Source organism: Cryptomeria japonica, chromosome 3 (genome assembly GCF_030272615.1).
Source record: "Cryptomeria japonica chromosome 3, Sugi_1.0, whole genome shotgun sequence".
NCBI classification, from domain to species: domain Eukaryota; kingdom Viridiplantae; phylum Streptophyta; class Pinopsida; order Cupressales; family Cupressaceae; genus Cryptomeria; species Cryptomeria japonica.
Genome location: NC_081407.1, coordinates 362,851,657 through 362,866,920, shown reverse-complemented (window position 1 = coordinate 362,866,920; position 15,264 = coordinate 362,851,657). Strand labels below are relative to the sequence as shown.

The 15,264-nt window shown below is 37.1% G+C and overlaps 1 protein-coding gene across 2 annotated transcripts in view; it reads right to left on the bottom strand.

Annotated features, from left to right (window-relative positions):
- Positions 1–15,264, bottom strand: part of LOC131080012 (peptidyl-prolyl cis-trans isomerase CYP65) — a 69,565-nt gene that overhangs the window by 44,496 nt on the left and 9,805 nt on the right. Inside the window, exon 1 of one of the 2 annotated variants that reach the window (XM_058018068.2) lies at positions 7,323–7,351. The exons of the other annotated variant lie outside the window; for it this stretch is intronic. Within the exon in view, the coding sequence (XP_057874051.2) occupies positions 7,323–7,336 (14 nt within the window). The 5' untranslated portion in view covers positions 7,337–7,351. Of the gene's footprint in view, positions 1–7,322; positions 7,352–15,264 lie in introns of those variants that run through there. 2 annotated transcript variants of the gene reach the window in all.

Below are 15,264 nucleotides of genomic sequence, written 5' to 3'. Positions count from 1 at the left end.
TCCTTGGGGATGAATCTTTGCACAACCTTCCATGTTTGATGCTACCTCACCATGCTTTTGCTCCACCATTCTGATTTTTATGTAAACTTTTCCCTGAGGTCTTCATGTGATGCTTATGAGTTCCTTATTAAGATAGTTGCCTTGACACACAACTCTCATCATCTTGAATCCCTTCTTAATAGTGACCTTCCAAAATAAATGAAACCAATGCATGTCAACAACTATACTCACTCCTTCTATATTATTGTTATAACGATAACCTTGGTCCCCACAAGTCCTTTCCATGTTGTCCCAAGACTTCCATCCATGGTTGTAGCATTGCATTCTCTCACTCAAAATCAGAATTGTAGTGGCTGGAAACCATTTTATATAAGCTGCAAACATCTCGCCAATAACAATAGGTGAGAACTGCATCCCCCTTGTGATTAAAAACCCCTTTATGGCTACCAATAGAATCTGCAGGAACCTGGAAATGTGGGTAACAATAGTTCTAGAATAAGAAACAACACTCATAATGATCCAGGGTCTCATACAAAAATTCCAACCAGCCATGTTAAGTAGATGATTCTTACCCAAATGATCCTGTTTTTCCAATATCTCGTTGTATGGCTATCTTTGGTGTGCTGCAATGAACATATTCAAAATAGACCAAACATTATCACAATAAAGTATCTTACCTTGGAGTGGATCCTTGATGATCTCCATTCGTTGAGTGGCTTGGGTTCCTTGAACACTCACATCACTTCTTTTCACTCCACCCATGCTTGGGACTCCATTCAATATGTCATGGAGTATCACCTCCTCCTCATCCATCTTGAATTTCAACTATATTATGTACTTTTAAAAGAAGTGTGACCATTGAATGCCAACAATTATGTTCACTTCTTCTATAATGGTGTTGTCAAAGATGTAAAAATCTTAATCGGCAATAAATCTTTTGGGCAAAAATTTTTTTTAAATCGGGAATCGGGAAAAAATCGGCAATAAATCAGCAAAAATATCGAGCATTTGAAAATATATAATTTTTAAAAATATTTTTAAGAAACACACATACACGAAATTTATAGAGCACAATAACATATTACTGGTATCCATCATATATAAATCATAGTTTGAGTCAAATACATACTATATACTATATAGTAATATATCAAAAAACAAGAAGAGATCGCAAGACACAAGCGAGAAAAAGAAGAGGAGAAACAATGATAGAAAGAAGAAAAGAGACTAAAAAAGGAGGCAAGTTCCTTTATATGCAAATCGGAATTTTCTAAATTTTAATCGCGATTTTTGACGACTGCAAATCGGGATTTTTTCCAAATAAATCGGGCGGGATTTAAATGGAGATTAAATCGTCTAGGCAAATGAATCGCAAAAAATCGGGATTTTTCCGATTTTTTGAGGATTTTTACATCCTTGGGTGTTGTAGTGTTTACCTTGGACAACAAAGACTCTAACCATGATAAACCAAGCTTTACCACTTGAAAAATGGTTTGGAACAGACTGTATATAGGCCGGAAGGCAGTTGTAACAGTCATACATCACACCAAATTTCTTCCCCAACAGCACTAAAAATGTTGGGATGTTTGTCCTTAGTGTTAATTTTATAACGTTGGTCGTACTATTTCATGCTTCCGATATATATATATATATATATATATATATATATATATATAAAAATTTGATTACATATACTAATATGTTAACATTAACTAATGATAAATAAAACCAAAGTTAAATTATCGTGTTTGACCAACGGTTACACCGCTCATGGTATCGGGTGGTAAAGCGATTCTCAAACAAGTCGCACTCCTTCCGATCAGGTAAGTAAACGGTGACTAGTTTATATACTGTGGTGAGAGGTACGTAGGGAAGAGATGTGTCTTCCCACGTGGGAAGACATTTCTCTTCACTACGTAACCCCTCATCCACTTACATAGCATGCTTACATTGAGGAGGATGTACACACCGAAATTGATAAGTGTGGTGCATCTTTAAAACACGCTATAGCAAATAAAATACAACTTTCAGATCATATCTCCATCTCTTCTATTTTGATCACAGAATTTTGAAAGAACTTAACATGGTATCAGAGCCAAGTTAAGGAAGATGATATTAAAATTCTGTAACGATCTCATAAACTTTCACCAGGCTCTTACTAAGATCACATTCCCATAATCTTAATGGCAACCGGAGTTAGTTTTGAAGATAGATTAGATGGAGCATCAAATTTTGTATCTTGGAAATTCAGGATCATGCTTGTTTTGAAAGAAGATAAAATCGACTCCCATGTCAAAAGTGAAATTCCTGAACCCTCTGATGATATAGAGAAAATTCAGTGGAGCAAGGACAGTGAGAAGGCCCTTAAGATAATTGTGGATTCAGTAAGAGACCACATTGTACCAATTATTTCTAAATATGAGACGGCCTTTCAGATGTTCAAAGCACTAGCTGACATTTATGAAATCAACAACACTAGCAGGGCTCTCACCCTAAAGAATCAACTACACCATATAAAGATGAATAAAGGAGAAACAGTTACATCATATTTCTTGAGGATCACTGAGCTTAGGGATCAACTATCCACTATTGGACATCTAGTAGACAACAAAGAACTTTCTATGATGGCCCTAAATGGACTTCCTAGCTCATGGGAATCGTTCATTCAAGGAATCAGTGCTCGTTCTAAATTTCCTAAGTTTGATAGATTGAAAACTGATTGCATTCAAGAGGAATCTTGGCTTTTCACAAGAGGAATAAAACAAAACAATGGTAATGAAGACATTCAAGTTCTAAACTCTAATTCCCACAAGAAAGGAAAGAAGAAGAACTTTAAGAGAAAGAGTGACAACAAATCAAATGCGAAGAGGTCTTCAAAGAAGAAGAGAGACATTTCTGAAGTACAATGTTTCAGATGTGACCAATACGGGTACTATGCAATGAAGTGTCCAGACAGGATCAAACAACAAGCTTCAATGGCAGAAATTAAGAAAGGGAGTAATTCCGAGAAGCTAGTATTCTACTCAACCCTCTCTAGTCAAATCACCTCCAGTTTCAACACATGGGTGATTGACAACGGAGCATCTCGACACATCACTGGATTTCGTGAGCACCTAGATACACTTGTGGAAAGTTCAAATGAAGAAGTGACAATCGGTGATGACTCAAATTATCTAGTTATGGGAATAGGAACCTGCAATCTCAACCTAAAGTCAAGCATATCTCTACAACTGACTGGAGTTCTATTTGTACCTGGTATAAAGAGAAACCTTGTCTCAGTTTCTGCACTTGAAGATAAGGGTTACAGATTAACCTTTATGGAAGGAAAGGTACTTGCTTGGCCAAAGAACTCCACCATCAAGAAAGCCCACACCATTGGAGTAAGACAAGGGAGCCTCTACAGACTTTGCACAACTCCACCTCTGGCCTTGATTCACGAGACTCCAAATTCGAAAGAACTTTGGCACAGAGGAGTAGGGCACCTTCATTTCCATGCCCTACCTAAGATAGAGAAGATGGTGGTCGGCTTACCCAAGCTAAGTCAAAAATTTAAAGGAGCCTGCAAAGGGTGTGCCTTGGGAAAGAATACTAAAGGGTTTTTTAATTCTAGCAACAGTAAATCCAAAAATGTATTAGAATTAGTTCATTCTGATTTATATGGACCCATGTCTATACCCTCATTAGGGGGATTTTTATATTATGTAATATTTGTAGATGATTATTCTAGGAAGACCTGGATATGTTTTCCGAGGTACAAAGAGTCTGAAGAAATCCTTTCTAAATTTAAGGAATTCAAAGCTCTTGCAGAAAATATGACAAGTAAGAAAATAATAACCTTAAGAACAGACAATGGGGGGGAATACACTTCTGATATGTTTAAAGATTATTGTATAAATGCTGCGATTAAGAGGGAGTTAACTGTACCTTATAACCCACAACAAAATGGGGTAGCTGAAAGAAAGAATAGGACTATAGTAGAAGCTGCTAGGGCTATGTTGTTTGACCAAAATATAGAAACCTCATTTTGGGCTGAAGCATCTAGGACAGTTATGTACATTCAAAATAGATGTCCTCATTCTCTTCTTGACAATAAAACCCCTGAAGAAGCCTTTACTGGCAACAAACCTGACATAAGTCATTTCCGGATCTTTGGGTGTCCAGTCTATATTCATGTCCCCAAAGAAAAGAGGTCAAAGTTAGAACCTTTTGGAAAGAAAGGAGTATTTGTTGGGTACAGTGAAACCTCTAAAGCCTATAGAATATACATACCTGGTCAAAGACAAATTGAACTAAGCAGAGATGTCATCTTTGAGGAAGACATAGCATTCAGGAGGTCCAAAAGCTCTAATGACTTAGAACACCAAGATCCTCCTACAAGCTTGGATGAGGATTCCACCCCTGAAGATGCTGAGCATGAAGTTCAAGGCTTACCTTTTGAAGAAAATTATCTCGAAACTAGGAAGAGACCACTTTGGGCTAAAAAGATGCTTCAAGAAGCTCAAAATTATGCTGCTCCAAAGGGGACCTTCAGAGAAAGTAAGAGACCTAACCTATTTTCCAGTTATACTGCCTTGATGAGTGAGATCATTGATGCAAAACCTTCCTGTGTTGGAGATGTGCTCAAGCATCAAGTTTGGAAAGATGTTATGTCAGAAGAGTATCAGTCAATTCTAAAAAATGATGTCTGGGATATTGTGCCTAGGCCTAAAGGCAAATCTGTGGTATCTTCTAAGTGGCTCTTCAAAATCAAACATGCAGCAGATGGCAGCATTGAGAAGCACAAAGCAAGGTTTGTTGCCAGAGGTTTCTCACAGAAAGAAGGTATTGACTATGAAGAGACATTTGCTCCTGTTGCCAGATACACTTCTATCCGAGTAGTTTTGGCTATTGCAGCATCTAAAGGATGGAAAGTCCATCAAATGGATGTCAAGACTGTTTTTCTGAATGGTAAGATTGAAGAAGAAGTTTATTTGGAGCAACCTGAAGGTTTTGTGATTCATAAGGCTGAATCACATGTCTGCAAATTAAAGAAAGCTCTTTACATACTGAAACAGGCCCCTAGAGCATGGTATGAAAGAATTGATCACTATCTCTTGGAATTAGGGTTTTTCAAGAATGAAGTAGATCCAAATCTCTACTACAAGGTAATCATTGGTGAATTATTAATTCTTATTCTTTATGTTGATGATCTACTAATCACAGGAGAGGATAATTGTATTTCTCGATGTAAGAAAAAATTAGCCTCTGAGTTTGATATGAAAGATTTAGGAATTCTTCACTAATTCCTTGGATTGGAAGTTTGGCAGTAGGCAGATGGTATAATCCTTAATCAAGGAAAATACACCATTGATATACTCAAGAGATTTAGAATGTTGGATTGTAGATCCATGACCACACCTATGGAGAAAAATCTGCACAAGCTAAAGGAAACAACTGCAGAATCAGAGTTTGCAGATCCTACACTCTACAGACAGATTATTGGATCTCTGATGTATTTGGTAAACACAAGACCTAATATATGTTATGTTGTAAATGCACTAAGTCGGTTCATGTGTGAACCCAGGGAAATACATCTTGTTGCTGCAAAGCATATTCTGAGATATTTTCAAGGAACTATTGGTTTTGGTTTGAAATATAAACATGTAGAACTTGACCTACATGGATTCACTGATTTTGATTGGGCTGGAAGCATAGTTGACAGGAAAAGCACATCAGAATGTTGCTTCAGTTTAGGATCAGGAATGATCTCATGGATATGTAGAAAACAGTCTTCAGTTGCTCAGAGTTCTATAGAAGCTGAATACATTGCAGCCTCCATGGGAGCAAGAGAAGTTGTATGGCTCCAGAAATTGTTTGTAGGACTGTTTGGTCAGCCCTTAAATCCTACTGTCATCTACTATGACAATCAGAGTTGCATCAAGCTTTCAATGAATCTAGTATTTCATGACAGGTCTAAACACATTGAGATTCCTTATCACTATGTTCGAGATATGGTGGAAAGGAATGTGATCCGATTGAATTATATTAGTACAAGTGATCAGATTGCAAACATTCTTACCAAGCCTCTCTCCAAGATCAAGATTGAACACTTTAGAGATAAACTTGGTATGGTTGAAAATGTTATTTAATTTTGAGATAGTCTCATTTATTTTGATATACTAATATATTTAAAGATGTTTAGTGTTAAATTCTTTTATTTGTCATGTGTGTGACTCCATGACTGCATGGGCCTTCTGTGAACATTATTGAAGGGTGACAACTTTTCAATAATGAACACTTGTTTCAAATTGATATTGTAAGGTGACGATTTTACAATTATCAATTTAACTATCTTGATGGATATCATGTGACTTGATATCTATGGACATGTCATGATAGTATATATATATCAATGAGACATTATGGTAGATATTTGTTCGTTGATATCATTAAATAAACCATAATTATGATAGAGATCTTCACGGTGAATATTATGAACATAATATTTGTGGACATGCCATGAAATCATTATCAGTATGGTAGGCATCATGTGACTTGATGCCAGTGCACATACCTTACTTGATAACTATGAGTTATGGTGAGTATCATGAGACTTGATATTCATTGTTGAACCATATCTCTAAATATCACTATGGTGTGATATCTCCTCTCTTCACAATCAATGGATGAATTGTGATGTTTTCTCTAACATGAAATGTGTCCTCCCTAGTTAAGAGGGAGTGTTAATTTTGTAACGTCGGTCGTACTATTTCATGCTTTCGATATATATATATATATATATATATATGTGTGTGTGTGTGTGTGTCCTCCCTAGTTAAGAGGGAGTGTTAATTTTGTAACGTCGGTCGTACTATTTCATGCTTTCGATATATATATATATATATATATATATATATTTGATTACATATACTAATATGTTAACGTTAACCAATGATAAATAAAACCAAAGTTAACTTATCACGTTTGACCAACGGTTACACCATTCATGGTATCGGGTGGTAAAGCGATTCTCAAACAAGTCGCACTCCTTCCAATTGGGTAAGTAAATGGTGACTAGTTTATATACTGTGGTGAGAGGTACATAGGGAAGAGATGTGTCTTCCCACGTGGGAAGACATATCTCTTCACTACATAGCCCCTCATCCACTTATATAGCATGCTTACATTGAGGATGATGTACAAACTGAAATTGTGGTGCATCTTTAAAACACGCTATAGCAGATAAAATACAACTTTCAGATCATATCTCCATCTCTTCTATTTTGATCACAAAATTTTGAAAGAACTTAACACAACAATAAACCAGGAGACATTCTCCATACCTTGGCTGTAACATTGTATTCTTCTGCTCAGAAAAAGATATGTAATGGTTGGAAACCACTTTGTACTAGCTGCAAACACCTCAACAATGATAATGGGCTGGAAACTTTGCCAACACGTGACTGAAAACTCTTCTTTGGCTGCAAGGGAAGCATAGGAAATGCTGGAGATAGTGAAGACAGCAGATCTAAAATATGGTACCATACTCAAAATGGCCCTCGGCTCATATCTATTGCAAACGATACTCATCCCAGCAATGTCAAAGAGGTGTTCCTGAACAAAAACATTCCATTTAACAATTATCCCTTCTGGTAGCCACCTTGGAAGTGTAATATTGAGCATACCAAAATAGCCCAAATACCATTATGATCAAGCACCTTAACTTTGGAAAAAAAATGTGATTGTCACCAAATGATCTTTCATTCATAGAAAATGGCAACTCTAGGGTCTCCTTGAATACCTTGAGGTTCTATCTCCCATTAAATGCTCCCAATGCAAGCTCCATGCTTTCTTGATCCCTCCAAGACCCATAATATATAAATCTTTGCATCTCTTGTTCACCCAAAAGGATGACCAATTGTCTCGCCTTCATGAATCCCCCAACTTGCTTATAGCTTGATACACAAAACACTATACCATACTAAGTCACAACATCTTGAGAATCAGAACTTCTATTCTGTTTACTATCATCTAGCATCAAACACCAAGAGGTAACTGTTGGCACGATTGGCATAACTGATGCAAATGAAGAATGATGACTGAACCGGTAGAGGATTGTTTGTGATGACATTGTGATGAAGAGATTGAGATTGCATGATTGGATGACTTTGATCAGTTATTTGTGTTGTCATTGATGGCAACTGATGTTTACTATGTTGTATTTTGTCATCTTAGTCTTTTTGGTCTACAGGAAAGAGCTTACCGGTAAAGAAACAGGAAACTAGGAATTAGGACCTTAACTGGTAAACGGGAAAATGTTTTGATTAGATCTGGTGATTGGTGATGATTGAAGTGTTGCTGTTTGGAATGTGAGTTTGTATCATTGTAATATGTATCTAACCGGAACCGTATCATGTTTTGGTTACTGGAAGTCATGTTTATGATTTATGTTGTATTTTTGCTAAGGTTTAAGAAGGGTTTAAGGACCGGTAAAGAATTCTCTTAACCGGTAATGATTTTTAGTTTGGCAGTGATCTACATCAAGTTCAAATGTTGGAGGTGACGTGGCACAACCCACGTGAAGTGTTTGAATAATGTTTTGGCGCGATCAAGAGCGAATTTCTTGGGAATGTACAAAGTGCTTAGCGGAATGAGTTAAGGGTTTGAAAGAGTATCAGATCGAGATGCGGTGATCATTCAACAGTTGTAATTGATTTGTAATTGATTGTAATGATCCATATGATGATCAATGATGATCTGTATTGAATTGTAAAAGATTTGTGATGATCTATATTGTAAGACTTGGGGTTTTGTAACCGACTAAGTTGTAAAGGTTATTTAGGTCGGTACAGTTGATGTTTGTTGTGTCGGCGGTTTTTGAGAAGAGTGTGAAGCCGAACCAGAGTGTGAGAGATCTGCCAAAGTGTAACAAATTTGGAGCAAAATTGGATCTGATCAAGCAAGCAGTTAAGTGTTATACCTAGATCATTCACTGTTGTTCCCTAACAGTTGCAGCAGTCAAAATCCCTTAACCGGGTAGGTCCTAACAAGCCTTTCATTGTAAATCCCTTAACCGGGTAGCTCAACATCTGAGTGTTAAATCCTCTTGCGAGGTTGATCCTAACAAGTCAAAGCTCCTAACAGGACTCATCATCTAAATCCCTTAACCGGGTGACTCCTAACAGGGTCTGCTCCTAACCGGGAATCTTTGTAAGCTCATAACCGGGCTAGGCTCCTAACAGGGCGCATTCCGAAAGAGTGCACAATTTTTGTGGGTACCAATTCCCACCATCGTTTTTCCCTATTTGGGTTTCCACGTGAAAAATACGGTGTTCATGTGGTGAATGTTTCTGATGTGTTGATTTGATTTACTTTCAATTTATGCATGTTGATGAAAACTTAATGAGCAGTTTTGTTAAATCAATTTAACAGTTGGTTATCAGTGATTACCAGTAAAGGTAAAGAGTTTATTACTGGTTTATAATTGATTTGGTGAAATTTTATAAGTTCAAGTTTTAAGTTTGAAATTCTTGTTAATACTGATCCACCCCCCCCTTTAAGTATTAACCAGATCCTCTAAGATTAACAATTAGTATCAGAGCCTTGGTCCTCTATGTGCAGAAAGCTTAACAGCTTGAGGGAAAGATGATGGAGGAGGGTCCCAAGTTTACCAAGGACAACTACAGGATATGGAAAGACCGGATGAAGATATACATTAAAGGATTGGGTGCTCAGTATTGGAATCATGTGGTAAACAAGTATGTTGCTCCTACTACCAGCCCCTTGACACCGGATGAGCTTAAAGAACAGCAAGAAAACATTCAAGCCTTGGAAGCAATTGTAAGTACTTTATCTGATTCTAAGTATATAGATGTTCATGGATTAGAAACTGCATTTGAGGTATGGGAGAAATTAGAATTGATTTATGGAGGAAATGAACATGTACAAAGAGCAAAAGAAGAAAGTTTAATAGGCAAATTTGATGACATGAAAATGGTTGATGGTGAGAACATTGCACAATATGGTCAAAGGATTAAAGAAGTTGTAGGTGGTATTAAGAGTGTTGGAGATAAGACTGATGATGATGTTGTTATTAGTAAAATGCTTAGAACTCTCCTACCACAATATGCTATTAGAGTTTCTGCAGTTCAAGAACTGAGATCAATTTCTAAAGATAAAGTCACTGTTGATTCTCTTATTGGAAAGTTGACTGTATTTGAGTTAAACAGCTTTGATAATAGTGTTTCAAAACCATCTGAATCTGCTTTTAAAGCTTCTATAACCGGTACATCTGTGAAGAAAGGAAAGGATCTTTGTCATAATCATGACTGCAGGTCTAGTCATGGCGGTAGCAGAGGTGAGGATGATAATGAAGATCATCTAATGGAACTTGAGGCACTATTGGCTAAAAGATTTCTGAGAGGCACTAGTAAGTATAAAGGTAAATTACCCTTGAATTGTTTTTCCTGCAATAAGATTGGGCAGATTGTTGCAAATTGTCCTAACGGTGATAAAAAGGAAAAGTTCAAGAAATTTAAAGGAAAAGGACAAAAACATTGCTATGTTGCAGTTGATGAAGGAGTAACTGATAAAGAATCAAAAGAAGATGACAATGAGGAGATAGTGTTTGTTGCTGTGAAGGAAGATCAGACTGATGAAAAGGCATTGGTGCCTCACATGGATAGCAATGATGAATGGATAATAGATAGTGGTTGCTCACACCACATGACCGGTGATACAAGTTCTTATCTCTTGAAGAATTTGATGGCGAGGTGGTAAGGTTTGGTAACAACTCACCCTGCATGGTTAAAGGTAAAGGAACTATTTCATTGAATGGAAAAAGTAATGCAGATGACGTCTTTTGGGTTGATGGATTAAAACATAACCTTTTGAATGTTGGTCAATTAAATGATAAGGGATATCTTCTAGAATTTAAAAGTGGAGTGTGCAGGATTCTTGGAAGTAATAGAGAATTGATTGCTACTGGAAAGCAGACAAGAGGTAATATTTTTCATCTAAATACTAATGTGAATAGTTGTTTGGCGGCAAAAATTGAAGACAGTTGGTTATGGCACAAAAGGTTTTGTCATGTGAATTGTGAAAATTTGATAAAGGTTAGTAAATCAAGTATTGTGAGAGGTTTGCCCCAGCTTGTTAAACCGGATAATGTGTTATGTAAGGACTGTCAGATGGGTAAGATGACTTTTGTATCTTTTAAGAGTAAGTCTTTCTCTTTAGAAAATATTCTAGATTTGGTTCATACTGATCTTTGTGGTCCTATGAGGACTAAGAGCTATTTTGGTAATAGATATTTCATGATTTTCACTGACGATTTTTCCAAGATGATGTGGGTAACTTTTCTAAGAGAAAAGCCTGAGCCTTTAGTAAATTCAAAGCATTCAAAGCTTTAGTTGAGAAAGAAACCGGGAAGAATTTGAAATATTTGAGATCTGACCGGGGAGGAGAATTTACTTTTGATGAGTTTGTGAAGTTTTGTGATGAACAAGGAATCAAGAGGCAGATGTTAGCTCCTAGAACTCCACAACAAAATGGGATAGCAGAGAGAATGAATAGAACAATTGTTGAAGCTGTAGGAACCATGTTGATTCAAGGTGAAGTACCGAAAATGTTTTGGAGAGAAGCAGTTAGCACTGCTGTTTACACTTTGAACCGGGTACTTGTCAAGAGAGGTAACAACAAAACACCTTATGAATTATGGCATGGCAAGACTCCTAATGTAAGTTACTTTAAAAATTTTGGGAGTAAATGTTTCATTAAACGTGATGATTTCACTGGAAAGTTTGATGCAAAGTGTGATGAAGGTATTTTTCTTGGTTACTCTACAAAAAGTAAGGCTTTCAAAAGTTATAACAAGAGAACAAAAAGGATCATTGAGAGTGCAAATGTGAAGGTAGATGAACTCTCTGAAAAATCTGATAAGACCAGCAAATCTGAACCTAAAAAAGATGAAGAAAAACTTGTGTTTATTGAACCGGAAGTACAAAAGAATGATGAGCAAGAAAATGCAGAAATAGGTGCTCAACCGGTAAATGAAGAGAGCGATGAAGAACATGAAGCAGAAGGCACAACACCGGAACTGGTAATACCAAGATACGTCAGACTAAATCATTCAAAAGACCAAATCATAGGAGATAAAAATGCTCATGTACAAACAAGAAGGAAAATCAGAGAAAACTCTTGTCTGATTTCTACTATTGACCCTAAAACAGTAAGAGAGGCATTGAAGGATGATGATTGGATTAATGCTATGAATGAGGAATTGGATCAGATAGAGAAGAACAAGACATGGACACTTGTTCCCAGACCGAAGACAAGAATGTGATTGGCACTAAATGGGTCTTTAGAAACAAGTTGAATGAAGAAGACAAGGTTGTGAGGAATAAAGCAAGGTTGGCATGCAAAGGCTATGCACAAGAAGAAGGAGAAGATTATGGAGAAACCTTTGCCCCGGTGGCAAGATTGGAATGAGTAAGAATGTTACTTGCTTATGCTGCATTTAAAGGCTTTAAGGTCTACCAGAAGGATGTTAAATCTGTTTTTCTTAATGGCATCCTTGAGGAAGAAGTGTACATAGAACAACCGGATGGATAGGCTTTGTCTGAGGATAAAGATATGGTTTGCAAGTTACAGAAGGCACTGTATGGATTGAAGCAGGCATTGAGAGCATGGTTTGAAAGATTGCATGCACACCTGATCAAGATAGGATTCCAGCGTACTAGTGAGGACAGTAACATATATCTTAAGACTAATAGAGACAGAGTGTTGATAGCTGAAGTATTTGTAGATGATATAATTTTTGGAGGTGATGATGATTTATGTATGGCTTTTGCTAAGGAGATGAAGAAAGAATTTGAGATGTCTCTTATTGGTGAGATTAAGTTTTTCATTGGGTTGCAAGTCCAACAATTGGATGGTGGAATATTTATCTGTCAGAGTTAGTATGTAAAGGAAGTGTTGAAAACATTTGGCATGGAGGATTGTAAACCGGTTGGTACTCCGATGGTGACAAGTTGTAAATTGTCTAAACAGGATGATTCACCCTCTGTTGATGAAAAAGAATACAGGTCCATGATTGGTAAGTTGCATTATGTTGTTCACAGTAGGCCTGATATTGCACATGTTGATGGTTTGGTTGCTAGATTTCAGAAAGATCCCAAGGAGACTCACTTGGTAGCGGTGAAAAGGATATTCCGATACTTGAAAGGCACAATAGATTATGGCTTATGGTATTGTTGACGTGGCTAAAATCATATTGCTACAACTCTCTCCGGTCAACGCAAAATAGAATGTTCTTGCTGAGTATCCTATCCTCTCTTGTGTAAGGAATCCCTAATGCTATTTCAATTGATCAAAGGGCACAACCTCAAGGTTTCAACTGTTAGGTCATGACTGCAGGATAGCTCAACAATTTGATGTGTTTTGTTGGAAATGCAAAGGGGACTTACAGTTAAACAGAATCGGTTTTGTTCGCATGGGTTCCCTAAGATTCTACAATTTTTTATTTCATCAGATTTATCTTTGACATGATGTTGTTCAGACTTCAACTTTCAGATTTGTGTTTTAAGAAGGAAAAAAGAGGTAAAAAGGGGAAGGAGGATGCTAACTACTTCTACCTAAAAATAACACATTCAAGTTGATAGACAGAAACCTTGCAATAATCAAATTTTATTTTGCCAGCAATTCACATAGCTAGATAAAATTGATGCAATCTCCAAATGGGAAACAGATTTTCATGCTATTAAACATAAACACTGAATTTAAGACATTCATACATTCCATGTTTAATAACCGAACTAAGCATACTAATGAGTTCAGACTAACCATGCAGAGGAATTGGCAATCAGCCAATCCTTAATGGTATGAACTAAGATTTCTAGATATCAACTTGCACATACTATTTTGTAAAACAAAATGCATAACATAAATTCAAAGAGTGAAGAAATAGACCATGCACTCACATGAAGCAATAACAGCTTTAATCTTCATTAAGTCTGAAGGTATTTCTGCAGAGTTTCTGCAACAATCCAAGATTTCTTACAAAATGGATGAATGGCCAAGATTTAATCTTACAACTGGCCTAGATTCATCCTATAAAACATGGCTGCCCATACCCATTAATGGATAACAAAATATCATCACCAACCATTAACTAACTAATAACTACCAACTACCAAACATAAAGTTGCTCCCAAAAGTGCACTTGCACGGATTTCAAAATCTATAATGATTTTGGTAGTTGGAAAGAAACTTTATCCTGAAAAAGTGCACTTAAAATTAAAAAGAAACAAATACTTTTCAAGAAAGCACTTTTTCTTTCCCCGAGGTAGACTCTTTCTCCAAGAATTCAACTTCTTCTTGCAAGTAATCCTTTCGGATGTCTCAATCTGCTGCACGTTCTACTCGAACGTAATCCTGAAATCTTATGCACAATTGGAATAGTTCTTTGCTGGGAGGCATAGGAGTATTACGTATTTTGTATTGCATACCCTCTCGGTGGCAATCCACATGTTTCAGCTCATCACTCCAGACCGACCGACGAGCTTCAAAACCCAATATGTCTGCATGCAGCTCACTGGCAAATTTTAGGTCCTCTGTGGAGTACGTGGTTTTATCAATTCTCAATCTATCCTCCCACCGTGGTCGTACCTCATTATCTTTCATGCTACTCTTCCAACCAGGGACCATCGATCTGAGGATCTTTTCACCAACATTCTTCATGTTTGAAGAAACTTCATCGCACTCATCCTGCTCTTTATTTATGGTGTCCCTCATATCATTTTTCATGTTGGCAATCCAGTACCATTCCTTGAAAGTGTTGATGTCGTGGGGGTCTAGGATAGTATGCAATGTGGGAATCTGAGTGTAGGTCCAGAAAAGAGCCCTCATGAGGGGCAAAACCATACCAACCATCTCATGGACTTTGAAACATTCTTTCTTTACTTCAAACATCTTGACCGGAATGGTCTCTCGGTCATGGGCCATTTTTCGCACATCCATAATGATTTTCTCTCCTTTTCTTTTAACGTCCTAGATCCATTTTCTAACGGCCTCAGCGGTGTCACACACTCCCTCAAATTTAGTTGTAGTCCTTTGTGCCAACGCCAATGGAGGAACGTGGGACTCAGTAGTATGTTGCAGCGGTCTTAACAGGTGGTCTATGTATCCTTCAACTTGCTCAGCACAAGCTCCGTACATATCTCTCTCAGCAGTCATTTCATCTAGCTGTCTGAGCATATTCTGTACGAAATCTTGAATTCTTCCCTC